We start from the raw sequence: 24,223 nt of genomic DNA, 5'->3' as shown, positions 1-24,223 counted from the left end.
AACAAACATCTTTCTATGGCTTGTAACTAGTCATGTAAAAGATGCTTTTTGATTTTATTTATAATTTTATCGGGAACGTGTTTGGTCGCTATTCTTAATTGAGTTATTTTAATAGATATTTTCCATTAGGAAATAAGACACGAACGTCTGCATCTATCGTCACGGATCATTTGACAATTATCATCTGAGATTTCATTAAATTTAAAAAGGCATTTGCGGCGCATTTATTAAGACAAGTTCTCAGCTGCAAAATTTGCAATAAAATATCAAAGATGTAAGGAATATTCTTCTTTTTTCTGTTCTTGTTTCAGCCGATTGGAGGCAAAGTAGTGGGAATTTTTTCTGGAAACTTTGTTTCTTTCTTGATTCTTGCTAAGGATGTATGCAATGAGCAGAAATGTTATGCCCTGTAGACGATATGTGATGTTAAATTATCCAGCTTGAAACAAAACCCAGTATTTTTTTAAATTCTTTTTTTGTTCTAACAAAGTTCAGTTTACCTGAAGACTAACAAGGATCTTTCTCGTATTGATCTGTGTTTATGATTAAGGATCAAGATACAATAAGTGTATTGCATAGCTGAATTTATGTTGTGGTTTACTGCCTCTTAACAATTAGGATAAGTCCGAGATAAACTTGAATACTTTTCCACTTTTAGATTTAACATTATAAATACACCAGTATTAATCCAGGTATTAATACAAATTTCATCACTTGGTTTGAGACCACAAGTTTGAGAGCTTGGTTTTCGCGAATAGATTTGTACCGGTCTTCGGAGTATGCTCTGATGAAACGTACAAAGCTCGGAGTATTTAGCCCGATTTAGTTAGATATTAGGTGTGCTCAATTTAAGCAGACGGACAGATTTCTGATTGTTATTCAGTGTCACTGTATGGCAGATGATTTCATGGTTTTTATCGTGGATCATTCAAATTAGGAAGCAAATCATTATGTGTGTATATCCTGTATGCACACCGACATTAATATTTTCCACCACTCTCATTCCAGCATCCTATTGTCCTATTACAATAGTATAGGAATCCTCCATATGAACTAAACGAACCAAATGTTGTACTTGTTAGGCTAAATGGCCTGTCACATGCTTGGTAACTCGTCTTCTTTGAAATAATTAATGAAGCGAGAAAATATTAATTACACAACGAACCATTTTTCTTTTATTCTTAGCATAAAAATAAATAGTATACAAATAATCAGATAAACTTTAAAAAAAATAATAAAAATCATCTAATTACTAAAAGTTACTATTATTACCATTCTCACACATCAACACCAACAATTGATGGTTAAAAAATATATATAAGCCAAAATATAGTTTTTCATTTTCTCATTTTACGTTGCGTGTTAGGCTCGACAGTCTTTCAAGGCTAAGTAACTTGACTTCTTTGAAACCTAATTAATACTCTGACAGGATAGTTAATCTTTTATGAATAGTGTATTATGATAGACAATTGCGTATGTGTTCTTTTGGTCGGTTTGCATGCCTTGCGAGATAAAAATTCCGAGTTTCCGGAAGATAAAATCCTGTCATCATCGTATGAGTCCAGTTAAGCATACCTGAAAAGATCCCCACGTTTTTAAATCATATGCAGAATAATCACGTTCAAATTAAATTCAAAATCAAACCACACATGAGCAGCTTACGATGTGACTTTTTATGGTAATTTATTATTAGAAATATTCGTGTATTAATTTTTATTAATTAAACTTCTCTGTAATTTTAAAACTTAATCCCCAAATATTTTAATCTATGAATATATTATAAATACATAAGATATTTATTAGGATTATTATTTATAATTCTTACTTAATGAAAAAATGAAAGTAATGAAAATAGTGGAAGTTTGGGATGTGATATTTAGAACAATAAATTAATATTTAGAGAGCTATATTTGAAGAAATATATAAAGATTTACATACAACCCAGCTACGGTAGCTCAGTCAGTATTGATGATGTTTTTCAAATGAAAAGACTTAATGGACATCACATAATTGGTCTCACAACTAACTTCTGTAATATTTCTAAAAACAACGAAATCATCTTACAATCATCATTCATTTGTACCTTTCACACAGAAACTTGCAAATTAATATTTTAATATAAAATAAAGAATAATATTTAGACTGTGAAAATATTCTGTTTCGACGAACACATGGCGATAGTCATTTTTACTCATTCTTCCTGCATCATTTATGTTAACAAATTGCACACGAATTCTGCAGGTATTATAGGACGAAGCAAGTGAAAATTTCTCTCTATAATCGTAGACTATTTTCCTCTTTAATCACTTGCAAAGTATTTTTATCCATAAAAGTTAATATTATTAAACGATCCAACAGTTGTCTACTATCGATATCTACTTTAATGTCTAACTTTTTTTTCCCCTTCTTTTTATCCCAGAAAACTTTTCTGAAACTCTTCCAGTAGCCAACATTCCAGTCGATTTCGCAAACTCGTTTCTTGCCGCTGCCACCATACAAATCACCGGAAGTATGGAAGTCACTTCATCTTCTATGCAGGCGATCTGCGCAACAATATTGCCTGCATTTTATGCAGCGTGTTTCTTCCTTCCCTCCCCCTAAGTTCTCTCCCTACCTTCGACGTGAATTCGATGTGGCTGACAGCTGAGAGACATGAGGAGGCAATCAGACGTTGTCGTGGTTTTGCCTCATCGCTTGATATGAACTCCTTAAAGAAACGTGGGAGACCCCTGAGAAACTCCACTTGGTAACGTTCGTGCAAGTAGGAAGGGAAAAAAAGGGAGTTGGGGAAAAGTACGAAGGAGATATTGAGGTAGGGATGGTGATTTTTTTTTTTCGCTTGGTGTGCCAAAGAATGATGCGTACAATGTACATTTATATCTGCCTGTCTTCACGTCTCTCCCTCCATTACTATCTTGGTCACCAGGAGAGGGTTGGGCTTCAGAAGTTTCTTTTCACTTGACTGCTATTCGAGGGTAATAAAACACAGTTGAACAAAGGTCAGGGAGATGATTTTGAGTGAATCAAACTGCTAAGCCTATTGTTTCATGTAGCGTAGTTTCCCAGAGTAGCTACTTTCATATTAAAACCCTTTAGCTTATTCATTCGCCAGCTATCATCACCTTCTTTGTGTCATCACTTCTCAAATCCAATGGTTTTTTAATGGAGTTATAGTGTAGCTTTTTTGTGACATTTTGTTTCTCTGAAAAATACTTAAACTGACATCAAAATGCAAAAAAAGGAAAGAAGTTAATTTTTTTGTCTTGTTTTTTGTTTTTATAGTTCCGCCCAAACAACCGATTATAATGGATGGCAATGGTGAACTTCTCCATAAAGTTAGCGGACCTCATAATGAGGGAGATGCACTTCTCCTTATATGCGAGGTTGAAGGAGGTAAGAAAAATTAAAATAATTTATAATAAGATATTCTAAAATACGAAACTCTCAGTTCTAAACTCTAATATACTTGACTATCATGGATGATCCCATTTCTAATTATCGAAAATACGTATATATTTTCTAATTAATTATGAAATACTGTACATGAAGCTCGCAAAATATGTATTGTAGTATTGTGATAGTATTGTAGTGTAGTTGAAATAGTTATTCTTTTATAATCTGTTTTTATATCCGTATACACCAGTTGTATTTAGCAGTAATAAAACTATTAACATTGTATATTTGTTAGCAACAATTAAGACGGGTATTTTTATGAACCCAAAATATTGTAAAAAAAAAGGCAATGACACCATTAGTGATAATAATGCAATAATACAGTACGATAACCAGAACAAAATTAATGCCAATTGGTTGGTTTGTGGCATTTCTTGTTTTAGTTGGTGTTTCGGCATCGGTGTAGTTTTTACTTCAGCAGAGTTATCAGTTGTTTTTACCTATTCTGCGTGTAGCTAAAGTCGAAAATAATAGAATAAATCAACAGAATAAAAAACATATCAACCAAAATAATAGAAAGAAAAAAGATACTTTGCAAAGTTACAAATAAACAGGACCTGGAATTCTATCCTACGAAAATAAACATAGATAGTCACATTTCTGAGTTTCCATAACTCAGTATAGACGAAGCCCTTTGTCCGGAAATTCGATTTCCGTCCATGACATGAGGAACTTTAATCTGGTCTCTTTCAGCTAAAAGCTGAGTTAACCGGTCTTATAAGGAGGTAGAGGGTTTTTCCGCCGAGAAGTTGGTTTTTTTTCATTCCTCTGAACAGACAAACCGGCCAGTAGAACACACACAATTTACAGACAAGAATACTTGGAGGCATAAGGATAACCGCCTTATCCTCTTATTAGGGTTAGGAAATCCAAGGATACTTGGAAGGCTATGGGCGTTTAAGTGCTTGTTAAAGCCACTGGTGGATGGATAATCACATTTACAATTATCTTACACACACATACACACATACACAGGAGAATGTTCAATGTGATATTAATATAATTAAAATCATGCATTGCATATCATAAGAGAAAATATTCACGACGATCTCAAAACTTACTTTTTCTAAATCCTATTAATTAAAATAAATATTCCTATAAAATAAGTATTCATATTGTTGTGAATATTCTCTACGACGATTTTCTCTGTTTACTTACTTGAATAACTTAAAATCTAAACAAATTTTAAAATCTCCGAATACTTAAATGGCTAAAGGAAATTCTAAATTATTTCATATGTTTACTTTAGGAAACTTTTTTCTAAACTGTTTCGAATTTTACTTAAAGGTGGAAGAAGAACCCGAAAGATTCATTTCTACTAAAATGAGAATAATTTTTGACTAATTTTTCAGAATCGTAATGCATTTACATGATTTAATTAGGCAACAGAAAAAAATGCTTTTTTCCTTTAAAAACATCGAAAACTGTTATAAATGCATAAAGAATCGTTTTAAAAGAAAATATATCAAAATAAAAAATACAAAAAGAAACAGAACAATTGCATATAATTATTAGAAAGCCACTGGATCAAATGCATCTTGGGGTTTACGTAACTCGTAGAGTGTACGAAGAATTAAAAATGAATGTGGGATGCATCTGGTATTTATTAATACGTTGATACGTATCGACTTCTGCGTGTTGCCGCGGGATGACCCCCCCCCCCCCGATGATGACTTACAGCAGTCATCATTGGGGGGGGGGAAGGGAAAGAGTTTAAAGTGTTTCTTTAGCGGATGTGTGAAAGGATCTCAGCGGAGTGTCTGTTCCTCCTGGAGTGCAGTTACAATGAAGCAGTGTAATTACAGTTTTCTATTGATGAAGGGGACAACGCCAAAGAACACCCCGAGGTTTCGGAGACTCCCCACTGTGAAATGTCCGGATGCATTCTAGGTGAATAACGATCAAGGCTTTGAGGTGAATTTTCCATTAGATGCACTAGTGAAAAATGAAGATGGCCTCCGTACCATTATCTTGTGGGACATAATTAACCGCGAAAACACGAGCATCAACTAATAGGACCATAAACTAGCCGGAGGTGTTTACGTAGCACGCGGCACTAGTGCGAGTTTAGTAACGAAAGAGAAGAGCATTATGATAGAGGCGTGTGATAAAGATGACACTTTCATATTTCACACCTACATCGTTTCTTGTCCTTAGAGCCGCGATTCATTTAAATAAAACGAACACAAAATCTCAACTCGATGAATGCTGAGGCAACCGATAAAGTGCTGGCTTCCGTATAAAATCCTTTCCTTCAGTGTTAGATGTTGTTTCACATATGTCTTAAGAATCCTGCTACGTCTTCTGTCATTTAAAGCGCGAGTAAACATTTCATTCTTTATAAATACTTCTAAAATTCTCTTCCTTTCTGAAATTCTCTTCTTCAATACTTATTTTCTATTTCTACCCTTCTAACATGCGTTTTTTTAATAATCGTAGTGAATGTTATTTAAGCAAAAAATATTGTAATAATATTAATAATTTAAATACAGAAACAGTTTTAGAAATATTTGTTTTAGTCTATTTTTTCGATGTTATCTTTCTTTCTTTGATACTTTAAAGCGTTTAATGGCAGTGCTTCGAAAATCAGCGATATGATTATATATAAAATAAAATGATTTTATTATGTTTACATCTATTAATACCTTAAATGGGATTTCTATTTGTTTTAAATATACGAAAGAATAAAAAATATTATTATTAATATCACTATTACTACTACCACAAGAGACTTCAAGGGAGTTAGGGACTCATCGAGAAAAGCCACGTGTCCCCTTTCAAAATTTTGGTCTTAATCATACAAGTATCGTTCCTCTTTCTAGTTTGTTAGCATTTAGTTTCACAAAATTCTCAATCTCTCCTCATAATATACATTTCACAATCCCAATATCATCCTTAACATTTCCTCTTATACAATAATATAGTTGAGGTTGTATAGTCCTTGTCAAGAAGCAAAAATGACAGCATTGCAATTATCCTCTGAATTACACGTATATTCGCATTTTTTGCTAATTGGTTCCTGAACTTTAACTTATCATGTACTAAAATCCAAGATCCGTAGCCTCATCAGGTTCTTCTAGCATAATTCCATTAATATAATACATCATTAGATATCTCGCCACACAACAATGTGCATACTTTTACATATACTAACATTAAACTGATACCTATTTTCACATGCCCACAATTTCAGTCTACTCAAATTATTCTGCAATTTCTGCAAGTCACATTCCTGATTAATTTATCTTTATTGCAAAGTATAAGTAACGATGGACCAAGAACTTATCTATGATGGGTTCACAACTGTCCACCTTAAATCTTTCATAATCGCACTCGCATTTATCGCTTTTTGATATTTGTTAGTCAGCTATCCTCGTAACCAAACAGTTTATAATCTCCTTCCATGTCCTGGAAACTTATGTAACAGACTTATATATTGTATTCTGTGAAAAGCCTTAGCAAAGTATCGCGATGTATTCATTTCTCGTGTCTAACCCAAAGTTAACATTATTATAAAGTGGGATCAAGTGGCTTAAACATGATCTTCCATTAGTAAACCCATTCTGTCCATTTCAAAGTATAGATTCTCGTCAGCCCATTTCTGAATGCAACTTCGTATCAATATTTCCAAGATCTTTACCAATGTAAAGGCACATCCAGTTCAGCTGAACAACGCTTAGCATACTGTTTAATATCCCATCAGCCCACATTGCAGAAGTTTTATTCAATTTATGCAAAAGCTCTAGTTCTTCGTCATCATACACCTGAGTTTCTTCTAGTGTCATAATACATCCAGTGCAGATGTATTATTACACTCCATTTCACTTACTCCAGGTTAATAGCTCTTAGCAAACCGAGCACTCGTTAGTTGAAAAGTTCAAACCATTTTCCATCTGCAAATCCCCGTTTAGTTAGTTATTCTTTCACATTCATTCTTTCTCGTTCTTTATTTCTAGTAGAATAATGACGGAATTCTTTTAAGTTATCTTAATTAAAAACCTTTTCCATGCACCGACTTTGTTTTCCGTACAATACTTTTTTTTCAGTACAAGACTGGTCCCTCCTCTTCCTCCCTTGCTTCTTTCTTTCTTCTCTTCTTGCTCCTTCCCCCGAATGCTATTAGGGTATTCAAGGGTAATCTTTCTTATTTTGCTGTGTCATTTCGTCTTGTGCTAACAGGACATTATCAAACACTGTAAAATGATCAGGTCATCGAAAAATGTTCATACCGTATCGTTAGTCGCGCGGGTTACCAAGGGACGCGTTTGGGTTTTAGGCAGAGGGACCCGTTCGAAAAATATGTTACAGTCTCCCTTAGACACCACTCCTCAGCACTCTGCTAGAGAAAACTCCATCAATGGGCCCGCTACCCATTTGGGGAGGTGTTTAGGGGAAGCGCAAAGAAATGGTTCTGCAAAAGGACGGAAATGGCAACGACAACGGCTCCAGAAGGATTGGAGCAACTATCGTGGCATCTCTCTGCTCGGCCTGCCTGGGAAAGCGTAGGTGCTTGGAAAGACGGTGCAGGAGCATAGTTGAGTCGAATTTCCAGGAAGAGCAATGTGGCTCTCGTCCTGGTAGAAGCACAACTCATCAAATCTTCACTTTGGAAAATCTTTGAGAAATCTTGGGAATATGACAAGAATATCTATACATGTTTTGTGGACTTGGAGAAGGCATATGACTGGGTTCCTCGGGATAAGCTTTGGCAAGTAGTACAGGAGTATGGAGTGCATGGCCATCTATTAGCTGCCATCAAGTCCCTGTATGAATGCCCAGACTTTTGTGTCAGGGTAAACAGCAGTCTGAACCTTTCACGGTCTCCGTTGGCTTCTGCCAAGGGTGTGTTCTGTAACCCCTCCTTTTTATAATATTTATGGACTGGATTGATAGGCACAGCCGAGGCAGTGAATGTGTCAGAATTGGAAGATGTAGCATTGGACGTCTGCTTTTTGCAGATGACCTAGTTCTGCTTAGCTCTTCCACAGATGACCTCCAGCGGACCCTGGATAAGTTTGTAGCTGTTTGTGCAGATGCCGGGATGAAGATCAGTGTGGCCAAAACTGAAACATTTGTGGTCTCAAGACAACCATCCCAGTGCGCTCTACATGTGAGTGGAGTTCTAATGAGGCAGGTGCAGAGGTTTAAATACCTTGGGTCCATATTCACGAATGATGGAAAGTGGGATGTAGAGCTAGATACTCGAATTGGCTTAGCAAGCTCAATATTGCGGGAGCTTGGTCGTTCGGTAGTATTGAATCGGGAGTTAAGCCAGAAGCCAAAGCTGGCTGTCTTCAATACTGTCCATGTCCCCATCCTCACCTATGGTCATGAGAGTTGGGTAATGACCGAAAGAATGCGGACACGAATCCAAGTGGCTGAAATGAGGTTCCTTTGATGGATTGCGGGGCTGACAAGACTCGACAAATTCAGAAGCTCTGCAATTGGGGAAACCCTCAATACTCAACCGCTGTTTCTCCGTGTTGAGAGATCACAGTTACGTTGGTACGGGAACCTGGTCAGAATGCCACAAGAGAGGCTATTTCAGCAGGCCCTCTTTGCCAAGCCAGAGGGTCGGAGGCCACGTGGAAGGCCAAGGACTCATTGGATAGATTATATCCAAAACCTTGGGTGGACACGTTTGGGAATCCCACCAGAACACCTGAGCTTGGTGGCAGAGGATCGTGACCATTGGAAGTTCTTCTTGCAGCTGTTGCCCCCACAACCCAATTAGGAAAGGTGGGCCTTGAAGATGTATGTATGTATAATAACTAGAATAATGTTAGACATCACACACATTTTAACGTAGCCTTAGCTTGTTGTCTAAATCGCACAACGCACTAGAAAGACTTTTGTGATAAACAAAAAGACTGGAGAATGCAGTCAGAAACCGATCACTTGAAACAAATCACTACCAAATGAGCATCTCAGAATAATATCACAGGAGCCACCACATTGTTTATAACGTCATCCTTAATGTCATTTTTCTTTTCTTGCAGGAAAACCTCCTCCATCAGTAACGTGGGTGAAAGACTCGGTATTAATAGATGACACTTATGAAAAGACTCAGCACGAAGTAGTTCGTAACGAGCTCTATATTTCCTCACTGGAGAGGAAGGACTTGTTAGCGGTATATGTCTGCCAGGCATCTAATAACAACATCTCGACTCCAGTGTCCAACAACATCACGGTAGACCTGAACTGTGAGTATCTTTCTATTCCTTTGTTGCTGGTGGTTATTTTAATTATTCGGATTATGATGATAAACTACTTAAATCAGATTAAGTTACTAAATGCTGTAATACTATCTCCCTGTGTAAGGAATTCTCTCACTTCGTGAGATGAGTTAATTAGATATAAAACGATTTAATATAAGGCAGCTTAATATTTGGTCGTCTGTAAGAGGGCAAAGCAATACTGGTGAGAAGTGTTTGGCAATATTTATCTATCCATCTCAATATATTTTTCAAAAAAATACTAGGACTGTATTATGCAATGTAATTATTTAGAAATGTATATAATCTGTAAAATAATAATATAATAAACCTATTATTACCTACTAAATATTATTACTCTCATTAATATAATGCCATTACTGATTATCTCTGTTCAGACTTCTCTGTGTAATTATCATAAGATACATTAATTAGGTATCCTTAATTACTAATTTAATGAAACAAATATAAATAAACAAACATTAATTATTACATGAACAATAATCATTGTAGAAAATGAAAAATACATGCTGCACTTAATTGCATATTTTACAAAAAATATGTTGGAATACATTTCAAGATGTTCATTGTACATAGTCGCATGTTAATACTAGTGCTATAAATGAATAGCCCTGTTATTATATTCAAATGATTATTATTATTAGTAGTAGTGGTATTAACTATTGTGAGTATACTAATTTGGCTTTCACATCATCGATTTCATTTGATCACATTTTATAAAAAAAAAAAAATGTTCACATTTTGATTTGAAAGACCTGGATTCGAATCCCATCTGGAATATAGAATCTAACATAGAATCTTTATAAGGAGTTTTCATCTAAAGTCAACTTAGACCATCTAATACAGAGGTAGAAGGTTTTCATTTTTAATATCAATTGTATTATTATTATTATTATTCGTTTTAGTACTAATATTATCAGGAAACGTCTATTTTTCATCTGCCTAAACAAGCCAACCTATCAGAAGAACATACACACAGTTAACAAACATAAATAACACACTGGTTTCGTAGCCCAAGTTGCTTCCGATGTAACTTAAAAGTAGTTCATAATATGAAATATGCAATATATGAACTATCCTTGTACGACCGTTGTTTTTATGAGGAATATTTGTTTTTGATTTAAGGGAGAAAACTCAGGAAATTCCTAATATATCCATCGATAAACTCCTGAGCAATTTTAACTCACCATCGTAAGAAAAACAAAATTCCAAACTGGGAATAAACTAAGTAACAAAATTATTTTAACCAGCAGAAATGTTTCATTTATTTTCATACGTGTAATTTTCGCAAACATTCTGATCATGCGAACTCGAATACATCCGTTTGATGGATATTCAGCATCATCATTAAGATCTCACTTCTTCCTCTTAATAGACTGAGAACCGTTTCTCTATTACGAGTGTCAGTGACCACTCATTTATCATAGTTATTGATGGATGGAGATTTAGAATTAACATTGCCATAAATAAAAGCGTTTATGACACTTTTATGTACAGGTAACGCTTCAGGTACACATGGTTACGAATGAGTTATATGATTTTACTGTTAATCATGAACTAGTTCATATTAATCAAATCCCTTGAAATTAATTTTACTTAATGGAAATACAGTACTTCATTTTGGAGACTCTATTTGTAGGTGATCGATAAAAGCACCACAGGCGTTGTGGTACATTCCCAGTGCAATCTCAGCTTACCTGGAAATGTGCTATGTGGTTTCAGTTGAATGCGATGACAACTCCCAGTATGTAAACCTACCTATACTACACTACTCTAGCAAAAGTAAAAGAAAATACCATTAGAATGCATAAAACAAGAGATTCCCCCTCAACAGGTAGATACATAATCTAGAAATTTTCTTTATTAGTCTAGTTTAATGCTGATGTTGATCGTTCGTTTTAAATGTTCTTAAATCCATCAATATTAGTAGAAGATTGAGTTTGGACGTATAGTTAAGTGCATTTTTTCAATGATGCTTAGATCATAATCCTGACTCATTGAGTGTCTGCGCATACAATGAACAGTAAGTCAAATTAGATGTTGAGGATTTCTGGAATTTATTTAAAAAAAAAAGTTTACTTTTGCATAAATGAACAAATTTGTTCAAAAGTACATTTTTTATACTGTTACGTATTTCGCATTCGTGTTATATCGAATTAAAGACTTTTTTTTACATATTTCACCAACTATACGAAATACAAATATGTACTTTTTTTTCTTCTATAGGCTGTAAAATTTTCTCTGCAAAATTATTAATATGTAAGGCAATTTAATTCAGAACGAATTAATATGCATGCAAAGGTATCAACATTTTTGTACATAATCGAAAATAACTTGATTTATTCCTGATGTCAAATCTTGGGGTCAATTTAAAAGCAAAACAGCTCTAGAGTATGTGCAATGAATTAAAGTGCACTGAATGAGATGGCTATTATTACAACCAAGTAAAAAGATTATCCAACTTAACTTAGCCTTCACGAGAGGCTGCATATCCTATTGTTAATAGGATATGCAGCCTCTCGTGTGTGGGAAAGGAAAATCAAAAAATCAAAATAATATTAGTTACAGAAGTAGACTAAGTTTGAACTAATTACCTGTTTGTTCTTATTGTTTACATGTAAACATAAAATTGGTTTCCAGAGGAATTTTTCATGAACGTTACCTTTTAATCTATTATAATTACGGCTATTTTGCTGCTGCTTCATGTTACCTTTTAATCATTACTCTCATATTAATATAATAATCCATAATTTTTAGAATAATCATCATAATTCATCCTTCATACTTTTAGGATAAGGTGATTAATCTTCTCTAAATACATATAATTTTTGTGTGTAAATTGTGTTTGTTGTCCTGGCCTCTACCAAAACTCTACCAACTTTACCAGAGCGGCTAACTCACTTTCAGCTGAAAGCCCTAATAAAGTTCGTAGCATTTTTGACGGAATTCGAACCCACGTTTTTCAATTGAAGGCCTTTTTCCACACCGACAAAGTAACAAAAGCTCTTTGGATCTTTACGCTACTCCACAACATTCAAAGATAAATAAATATATTGCCGATTTCATAATGCAATTTAAAACTCCGCATTAGTAAAGATACTCATCATGTCGTCGAGTCCGTGGCTCACTGATTTTGTCAAGTGTCATAGTCGAAAGACACCGGATAATTCAAAACCTGAGATTAAAGGATTTTTTTATTCCAACAACTCAGTTTTATATCCTGCAAAATAGATAAATCTATTCTTAAAAGTAAAAATTAACAGATATAGTAAATTATGAAAAAAGGAGTTTTCACTTATACTAATAGCTGCCGATTTATGAATACGAAACTTATTTTTTTTTTATGGGAATCTTATCAACAAAAGATTGCAAACCTATCTTCGTGCGTGGAATAGATAACCCGGAATTTCTACTATAGAGTCCAAACATAGAACTTTTCAAACAAATTAAGCTTATCACAGGATGTGAGACTACAAATGGTAGTCTCACATCCTGTGATGAAATTGATTACTATCCAAAGACATTCACAAACATGTCTTTGGATAGTAGATGAACATATTTGTTTACATCTGATTTGCATCACAAACCCGTAAGTAGAAAGTAGATCAGTAGGGATTCACACACACACACACACACACACACACACACACACACACACACACACACACACACACACACACACACACACACACACACACACACACACATAGATATCAGGGGAGAATATTCCGGGTGTGCTAGGTGTGCGGTGCTCATCCACCAACATTATATTTTTGCATTTATTCCCGTTGAAGACTCCCCTAATTGTTTGCAGACTTCGCACGATTCCTAAAATCGAACACAATATACTGTACTAATGCTTCATTGTCCTCTTCACGAGGATAATAAAACATTAGTGCTTCATGAAGAGGGCACTTTTCGACGCGTAAACATTGAGTCACATTCGGGTTAATAGCTCGGGTGTGCTTTCAAAATGCATACACCTTTGAGTCCTTCGAAAAGATGTAAAGATGGCGTAGCGAGTCAAATTCTTAGCATTTTAATATTTTTAAACCGCTTAGAAGGCAAGACTGGGTGACCTAACTCTTTGAGCTCACCGAGCACCTAGCGACTGTGATTGGTTATTGTGTCAACCTATCCAACTGAATATTGTCACTTGTCATGAGTTGAGCGCTTTGTGTATCCGATGACTGTATTACAAACATTTGTTATGCATGTTTTTTGGAACTGAAAAATTGAAAGTGGATGTTAGGAGAAAAAACCTGAATGTTTTTCTTGCTATGCAGTATAGCGTCTGTTGAGGTTGCAAAATTTTTTAACGGTATATAGAAGCATTTTTATTCTAGTCCTCGGAAACAACAGACAGTACAAAATATCTCTTCCTGAATAAAAATGAATATTCTATGTATTATAAGACGTTGATCTACAACAAAATACCAGCATATGTGAGATTGATAAGACAGAAGAACTGCTGATACTAAAAAAAAATGATGAATGTAAGATTCTCAAAAGTGTAGATAATTCCGATAATGATCAGATATTATGTATACTGAGCCTCAGTAAACAAAAGAAATTTCTTGGAAAACGGAGCGAAATATACACAAACTAGAGAAATACACATAACATGGGCAACAAATTTTATGAGATGATTTGCTGCTCCATCAAACGATATTTATTCCTGCCATTCTCTGTCTCCTCGTAAGTTTTTTTTTAATTATGCCATCATAAATTCACTTATTCATGCCTAGACTTTATAGGATCGTGCTATTCGCTCTACCCAGCAACTTATAGAACCCACATTATCACAAATGTTAATTATTAATAATTCGTTTACCATTAATGAAAGTATTTCTACTCACACTTATTCTTTCTTTTCATTTCCTATTCTAACATGTCTGATAAATGATAGTTCACATATTTTCATCTTTGAGTATTCCAAATATACCAACCAACTATAGAATTCTCCTTCATTGTTATTTTCTAATAAATCCTAAAACAGATTATTCCTCCACTCTACGCAGAAGTATTCATAGTTATCCGCAATTGATTGCATTGGACCAATTAAGATGAGCGCTGATGCGCTATGCCCTCTCAAAACTTTCATACATCGATAAAAATGCAATCATACGGTCATCGGCGTCTGCAGAGGGAGGAGGAAAAATGGGGAACCCCCTAGGCTCGACTAAAAAAATTAACAAATTATAATCGTAAAAGTGATTGACATATGTAACCTTAAACCCTCGACCATGGAAAGCTTTGTCTGTCTGAAAATTTTATTAGGAGTTGGCCTGTTTTGGCCCACGGCGGGGTAGCCATAGAATACGTGTTTTATTGCAGCATAAAATACGTTTTCCTGTTTTTCGTTCATCTTTTTCTGATTTGTGAACAGCGAGACCAGTTCGCTTGCTCTCTGTGTCTAGTGAGTCACTGAATGAAGTGTAAATTTTAAATTTATAGTGAAACAAATTTAAAAACAGAAAAATACATTTTTAAAAGGTAAGTGTATGTAATTTAATAATATTTTACTTGTTAGTTTTATGATGTTTTTGCTTTTAAACTGAAATAATTTAATTTAGGATTTTGGGATTAATTAATTAGTTGATTTTAAATAAAATATGCCGGTCAAATTTATATATATATATTATTCATTTAATAAAACTTTGTTAGTAAACTATAGGAAGAAATTAAAATCTATTCTTAGATTCCATATATATATATATATATATATTTTAATATGAATTCCAGCCAAGGTTGTAAATCTATAGATAAAACGGTACAGTTAGTAAGCCAAGGATTTTGCCCATTCATTTTTGTAATTTATTTAATTTTATTTATTTTTTACGTAATGACGAAATCCTGCTCTACCGGCCAAACATAGAACTATTCTCACGTTTTCTCATCTGGGAAGAAAAAGTTGTAAAACCCTGAATTAGAACGCATGCTAATTCTCAATACACTTTTCACTTCTGGTATTGTCTGATTGATAAAGAACTGACCCACTTTGTTTTAACATTTTTCAATACAAAGCAACCTTCCTGAAACTGTATCAGTTCCCACTGTTTGAACATCTGCCCTTTGTAGAATATAAATTCACTCTGTAGGTAAACCGTGTGCTTGGCGTGTTGTTATAAACAGAGTGTGTGTGTGTCTACCATCATTTACTCTCGTAGATGATTACTGTGGAAAATCTTGTAGGTTTGCGAGTGCACGGAATGTGCCTTTAAATAGCCTCTTCCCGTAGTCATAACTGCCCCCCTCCCTCCCTCCTCCCCGTTCCGGAAGCGGAACTACCGTACGGCATGTTCATTCTGAGATTGCGACAGTGTTCAACAGAACGTATACACGGGGGGGAAAAAAATCAATGTTTGGCGTAAACAGTAAAGTTTGTTAACTCTCCCGCTCTCTCTCTCCGCCATCCCTAGTCGTGCGGTTCTAACAGCACCCCGCGTCTTTAGAACGCCACAGGATGCGTCGCTTTTTAAAACTGTTTCAGAGTGGTTTCATAATTTTTACAAATTGCACAAGTGGCTTGTTAAGGCAGCTGTTTACTCCCGTGTGGGCGACTATCGGAAAAGCAGTCCCCATCCTCTTGGTACATCCTACTTGAATCGAGAAAATCCGACTGTAGTTAAAGCAGCACTTCTATGCCGAAGTGCTGGATCGATTCTTTTCTCGGGATCCATTTGGGTAGTGTGAACACACACACACACACACACACACACACACACACACACACACACACACACACACACACACACACACACACACACACACACACACACACACACACACACACACACACACACACCACGCTAAGGAAATATTCTTCGGAATATCAAATCGACCTTTGATATTTGTGTGATGCTCCAAGCCATTGTACTGCTATTAAGAATTGCAACGGATAGTAGTCCAGTTATTAAGCAATAGGAATACGGAAAGTCTCTTCCCGGTCGACATTATATAAACTTGGACTGAAATCGTCGAGCTAAGCACTTTTATTCGTAGTTACATCTGTTTTCAAAACTGAAGCTTTAAGTTTCCCGAAATGAAACATTGTTAATTTGAAGACTTAGTTTCAGTCTGAAAAATATAATCCAATTCAGACCGTATGTATAAAACTGGGTTCGTTTTTCATCATTGGCCTTGAGTATATAAATAAAAGTTGCTAAGGTCAGTACGTGAAGAAAGCAATTACATATTAAAATGGGTTAAAAGAGGCCCTAGTTGACCAGTTTTAGCTGTTGGCTTACTAGATATATCTAAAACGGTCGTTTGTCTTTACAATCTTTCACAGAAAGGTCATATATATATATATATATATATATATATATATTCTACCCTGAGAGTGTAATATGGTTTCGTTTGACATATTAGTTTCTTATAAGTCGAAAAAAATCAATAATCGCAAAATTTGAAGTTTAACTATATGTATAATTGATTTTGCCTTATAATCATATAGTTTTTCCTTATCAAAAATAAAATAATCTCTTTTATTTATTAATATTTACAGGATATTTATATCTATAAATTAAAAAATGTTTTATATATTCATTTATATTTGAAATATCATCCAATTTTATTTTATAATTTTAATTATAATATTTTATGTTTATTATTATACACGTTTCATTATTTTATATCATAAAAGATAAAAAATTAGTATAAGGTTACTTGAAATAGCAAGTAGCAAACTGCGTGTGGTGGGCGGGATGAGAATAGCCCCACTGTAGCCCATACATGTCGTACGAGACGACTAAAATATATATATATATATATATATATATATATATATATATATATATATATATATATATATATATATATATATATATATATATATATATATATATATATATATATATATATACTGTGTAATGCATTGCAATGTATACGATATTATATAAATATTTACGGGGAAGTTATCATCCATTTTGCAAAATCATAGAATTAAATATCCATTGTAACTGTGTAATATTTCACATATGCTTATGCGTATTCCCAAAATGTTTAACTATTTTTGGGAATTTCGTTTCCTCCGTTATCAAACATAACAAATCCATTCTAACTGAAGAGAACAGAACAAATTTAATATTCAGTATTTCAACGAAACGTTTCGAATTCGAATTAGCCCAGTTTGTTCTTAAATCGGATCATTTTAATAACAGAGCTTTTAAACTATTCAAAACGATATAAATCATGTGATGCAAAGAGAAACAAAGTATATTATAAATAAATCATAATTTTCCAGTTCAGTTGCTGTTCATGTAGAACATGGTTGGATTCGGACGTGAGAAACAATTATAGGGATTTTTTTTTTATTTTGTCAGTTAGCAAGTTAAAAAATAATCTCACACTGAGAAGAGAGATAGTTTTACCTTCAAAAAGTGTGATTTCTTTAACAATACAACTTCCGCAAACTGAAGGCATCATGCATTCATTCCTTTAGTGCACACTTTAGTTACGCAAGAATAAGAACTTCTCCAGCTAAACACATCGAGAGAAAGATCTTGGTTCGGATTTCCTCTGGGAACACAAAGAACCTTTATATGAGATTTTTTACCTGAAGTTAAATGGTTGCATACGGAGGTGATAGACTTTTTTATCCGGATGAAATTCTACTTGTTTTTCTCGAGAGTTACTATATTTAAACATCGTGTATTTATAAATTGTGTGTAAAATATTTACTGTAAACACACATTTTTCCGAGTTGCCTCTGCCAAATTCCACTTGTTGAGATAATGAAAGACCTCACTTGTACACGACTTTTCTTTACGACTTTCGTTTTCACTAATCTGTTCTTTTTCATGTAGCTTTGTCAGTGAGAGGGTGCAGCACCATGTCTTTCTAGTTCTCTCTGTTGGTGGCTTTCCTTTTTTTTTCTGCATAGTCATGTAATCCTTTCCATGATCTTATATCTTCAAGCCATGTCCTTCGTTTTTTGCCTCTTGATCCTTTTCCCATAATTTTTCCTTCTAAAACTGTTAGTATCCTCTGTCCTCCTGAACCTCTCAGTACATGTCCCGCCAATCTCATCTTTCTCTGGATCATTTCTTGTAATAAAGATCTCTGTGTTCTCATTCTCTGTAGGACATCTGTATTTGTCACATGATATGTCCATGGTCTATAGCACCACATTTCAAAGGCTATTATCTGTTGCCTTCTTCTTGAATATCCAAGTCTCACTTTCATATGTGAAAATTGGCCACACTAATGTTCGTATCATTCTTTTCTTTGTCTCGATTCTCACAGAACTTCTGAGCTGATCTTTATTTTTCCAGAATGCATCTTTAGCTATGACCGTTCTTATTTTTATTTCTTTATCTTGCTTTCCATCTGCAGTAAAGTAGGTGCCTAAATATGTGTATTCTGTTGTATGGTTCAATTTCCATATTGTTTATGAATATTTCTGGCTCGGATCTGCTTTCTTTTGAAATTTTCATAAATTTGGTTTTTGTGCATTAATATCTAATACAAATTCTTTACCTTCTTCAATTAGTAGCTGCAGACTATTGTAGCTACTAATTGATATATGCAGCCACTATAGATATTAAATAGATTTGGTGAAAGGATACAACCTTGTCTAACTCCTCTTTTTATTTTCATGTCAGAAGTTAAACAGCTGCATTTTCTGTTTGGTGTAAATCATTTTTATAATCTTAAGTACATGATCTTCTATGTCTAATTTATCTAATATATTGAACATATTATTATGTTTTACCCGGTCAAAAGCCTTCTGAAAGTCTATGAAGCATATGTAAATGTTCCTATTTCTTTCAAGTGATCTTTCTATTAGTAATTTTAGTTCCAGGATAGCATTAATGGTTCCCATCCCTCTTCTGAAGCCTTTCTGTTGTTCACTCGATTCATCGATTATGGCTCTTTCAATTTGTTTGTTAACGAAAATAATTTTAGATGGATGGGATATTAGGCTCACAGTTCTGTAATCCTCAGAATTTTGTGCATTATGTTTCTTTGGAATTGGTATGCAAATAGATGTTGTAAAAACTTCAGGATAGTTGTTATTATTGCCAGTCAAAGCTTTCAGCAGCTCAGCCGGAATATTATCACACCCAGGGGATTTATCATTAGGAAGATTCTTTATTACATGTTCTACCTCCTTTCTTGTGGTATCTGTTGTTACGTTTAACTTAAGGTGTCGTGAATCATCTAACATGTTACCATTATCATCATCATAGAGATCTGATAAATACTCGACCATCTTCCATTTATCGTTTCCATATCAATGAGTATGTTTCCATCTTTGTCCTTGATGTTATTAGACTGTGTACGTTTTGTTTTTCCATTAAGTTCTTTCACTTTCAGGAATGCTTCTCTGGGTTTGTTCTTATTTTGTAATTCTTCTATCTCAGTGCACTGCCTATTTATCCAGTTTTCTTTCAATCTTTTGCATAACGCTTTGATTATTTTATCCAAAGTTTTATATCTTAACCTTTCTTCTTCATTTTCTCCTCTTTTCCATGTTCTTCTTTCATCAATATGGTTGATTACCTCTTGAGTTATTCATGGTGTTTTCTTTCTTTCTTCTTGTTTATTGATGTGGGTTTTAGCAGATGTTATGATAGCTGCTTGTAGTCTATTCAACTGAGAAGGTTCATTTTCGTTTTGCAACTGTGCAGACAACAGTTCTGAAATAATTTCATTAAATTTTGATTTTATTATCGGATTTTGTACCATTTGCAGATCCCATTTTAGGGGTTGACTTCTTTTAAATTTTATTGTTTTCAGGCGAATATTCATCTTCATTAAGACCAGTCTATGATCAGATCCACAGTCAGCACTTGGCATCACCTTTGAGTTCCGTATTCCATTGAAGTAACATTTACTGACTACAATATAGTCTAATTGATTTTTGTATCTTCCATCCGGACTTTCCAATGTGTATTGTGCTGTTAGTGTTTGCTCAAAATAAGTGTTAGTTATGATGAGACTGCGCTTGTTACAGAAATCAATCAGCTTTTGTCGTCTCTCATTCCGAATTCTAGTCGAAATAGACCCACGTGTGTAGATGTTCTCTCTGATCCAAAGTTTGCGTCACCCATAGCAAAAATAACTCGATCTTTCTTGCCTCCGATTTCCTTTATACACTATTCTATTTCATCATACATGATATCTATTTCTGCTTCCTCATTCTGTTCTGTAGGAGCATATATCTGAATGATCAGCATATCTCTAGGTTTAGATTTCACTAGAATTGCCATTACTCTATCTGAATTTTGATTATATGGATAATGTTTTTATTAGTTTTCTTCTCTACAAGAAAAGCTACATCTCTTCTTGATATTTCATCACCTGACGTATGTATTTTATATATCTTGCCATTTGGAAGTTTCGACCCAAAATATGATGATCCTTTCCAAAACGTTTCACTTATTCCTAGTATACTAATATTCAATCTCTCCATCTCTCTCATCATATTAGCCAATTTCCCGCATTTATTCGATCCTCTTACATTCCAAGTAGCAATATTTAAGAAATTTCTGCGTCGAGTTTCTTTATAGCAGTCACGGACTGACGATACCGCAGGGCTTGCTATATCACCCTGACACCACCGTTCCAGGCATATTGAGACTACCCGGGCTTTAATTCTTTTCTGTGTAGATATGATGCTTTACACAGCAGCATTTTTAAGGAATGGGCCACCAGAACCATCCAACCCCCAATATGAATGGAGGACCGCACTAATCTGTTAATTATTATTATTGTCATCATTATGTAAATTCTAACTCCCTTTAGTTATAATTACTTGAAATCATCAGTTTAATAATATGAAATATCAATTATAGTCACATGCACATTTGAAGAAACATGGTTCCCACAAATAAAAATGAAATTACGAGTTGTTGCCAAATATAGCAATGGCAACATCAATATCCTGATCCATATTTATATCCCTTCATTTAAAGAGTGCCTTTTCCATCCTAGTAACGATCTAAGAAATTGTAATATTTTCCCTTCTGCTAGAGGCTTGAAGAAGAAAAACCATTTTTGAAAGCATTTTAATATGTTTGGTGTTATGTAGTGTGCAGCTGACGTCTTATGTATCTTCGATGCTGCAATTTTATGGTGTACAATATTGTAAATAGATTTGCTCTTGTCCAATGATTGATTACGCCTATCAAAGTTATGCTCCTCAAATTTTTCTTCCCGTGATGGTGTGTGATATTTCGTCGTTATCACAATATAATTTGGCAGTTAGTTTTTTCATAATGTCTAATGCTATATACTGCTATATACCGTTGCAGCATAATGCGATGCGGTGGTCGTAAATGCATTATAAAGATACGTGTCTCTGGAAAGAGCTAATGCGATAATAAATATGCTTCGGTTAATTTTATCTATGATTCAATAATCTTTTTCTCCTCTTTTATGCTCTTCTCCCTGCTGCAAAAAAATTACTAACAAGAAATACATCACAGCGATACATACTCTTCACAAACTCATCCGTAAACCCTCAAAAAGGTTGTGCTTATTAAATTGCATTTATAAACGGTAAGCAAAATTAATGACTCAGCAAATGCAAAACAATTACTCATAGTGTACTAGTAAGGATATAAAGTAGAAAAAACTATTATTTAAGAAACTTAAGTTGACATTGAAAGAAATTAAAAACTATTAACCATAATAGCTTCGGATAACTTTGGTATCGATACACACATCTACACATCTACTGTGTTTCTAAAAGTATAAAAACTGAAGAATTTCTAATTGCATCTTAAAAATAAAGTGTAATGAACTCGATATCCTAGAGGATAGGAATCCTTAAGCATACACGATCTTCCAACTATCCTTGGAGTTTGTAATATAAATCTAGGGTAATATGGGTGTGTTCCGTGTGCTTCCCTGGCTTGTTTAGCTGACTGTCGAATAAAAAATTCCTTATATGACTGACTCGTTTACCTTCAGACGAAAAGCCTTTAAAAGTTTATTTCGTTTAACACGAGATTCGAAGACAATGAAAATGAAAACTTAAATTACAATAACTAGCAAGTAATAGAAGACGGTAAAGTAATTCGCAAAAGTGCCTACTACATATGGTAATGGTCCAACGTGAAGATTACGAAGTATTTACAAGCACTTTCATGAGATGACGTGCATATTATTTCCTAAAAGATGCGATATGCGACTTGACTTTTATCTATACTGCGTGCATTATGGGTTTTCATAATGCACGCAGTTTTCTACATTCGAACTCGATGTAGAAAATCGAGTTCGAATCAGTACTGATAGATCTGTGGAAATATTAATACATCACAAACCCAAAAATGCTGGACGTCTGGAAATTTGAATTTAAACAATGCAATACTAAGGCAACTGATGATGAATATTCTAAATGATATTTGATCGCCATTTGGAGTAAAACATTATCATTTTACCTAACGCTCTTAGTATCTCAAATGCCATATATGGTGCTTAATGATTATAGCACGAAATTTGATTACGTGGACTTAATAGTTAGTTTTATATAATGCTATATATGATATAATCTTTTATAATGTACTGTATGTTACAGAGATTTATTTTATTTACATTATGTTCTTCTAATACATTGTCTCATTTTAAGAAACACAATAAATAAGCATAACATAGAAGATAGATCTCTGTCTGAGAGCAAACAGAAATAATTTATGATATCTTGTTTTTATAAGAAACGATTTTTTTTCCAGGCAAAAGGAAAACATTCTACTAGAACTATTTGTTTTGTGTGCGCGGAAGCTTTTGAATTTTGTCACGCAAAGCTTAAGTTATAGCAGTATAGATTTTGTTAGTTTTTCCCGATGATATGCAATATTACTCCGCTGTTTAAATATTAAACATTGAAGACAAATGATCACAGTTTCTGTGAACACTGCACAAACCCGAACAACCTTGTTCAGTTTTTCTAATAAAACGAATAAAGCCATCAGAAAGTATATCAGAAACAGGAGTGCATATATCAAGTTGATTGTGTGGTCGAAGGATAAGTTCTACGGACTAAAAAAACTAATAACAAATAAAGCGTGGCATGAAAACAGTTCAATACTCTTAGTACGAGACTGTTTGTCTTTATATTGAAACTGTCATGGCCGTTTAGAAACGCATTATCTCCGAACATGCAGGATTTGTTTACTGTTTCAATTCCGACATGCATTCCAGTTTTGCTTTGGTGTATTGCAGTGAAGCGTCATTATGGGGATGTGTTGTAGTAGTTATGGGTTTTACTGTTACGTGAGTTTGGACGGGAAATAAAAACGTAATCAAGGGCCGCATAGTTGGTGAGTCATACAAGCAAACAGTTACTAAGGAACTAATGCCTGCCGTATTGCTTTCCTGAAAACATCAGTGTTTATACTTCAGCTTTAAACTCTCTTAAACTATTCTGGAGTGTAAGGAATAACTAACAAATAAATAAATTAATTAAAATAAAGACTGAACGTAATAATAAACGCAAAACTAAACTTATAAAAATAATGAATCTTTACTAAATTGAAAAGATGGCTATGAACTAAACAGAACTAATCACAGGCAGCACAGTT

At 34.2% G+C, this 24,223-nt stretch overlaps 1 protein-coding gene across 1 annotated transcript in view; it reads left to right on the top strand.

The window, feature by feature from the left end:
• LOC150093869 (neural cell adhesion molecule 1-like) overlaps window positions 1-24,223 on the top strand; it is a 386,146-nt gene that overhangs the window by 204,969 nt on the left and 156,954 nt on the right. The window contains exons 3-4 of the mRNA XM_090412543.1: window positions 3,283-3,393; window positions 9,453-9,656. Of these exons, the coding sequence (XP_090268669.1) occupies window positions 3,283-3,393; window positions 9,453-9,656 (315 nt within the window). The remainder of the gene's footprint in view (window positions 1-3,282; window positions 3,394-9,452; window positions 9,657-24,223) is intronic.

Source organism: Typopeltis vanoorti, chromosome 23 (assembly GCF_054136105.1).
Source record: "Typopeltis vanoorti isolate ZY-2024b chromosome 23, IOZ_Tvanoo_1.0, whole genome shotgun sequence".
Classification (NCBI taxonomy): domain Eukaryota; kingdom Metazoa; phylum Arthropoda; class Arachnida; order Uropygi; family Thelyphonidae; genus Typopeltis; species Typopeltis vanoorti.
Note: the sequence above shows the minus strand (reverse complement) of the source record. Positions and strands in the feature narration are given on the sequence as shown.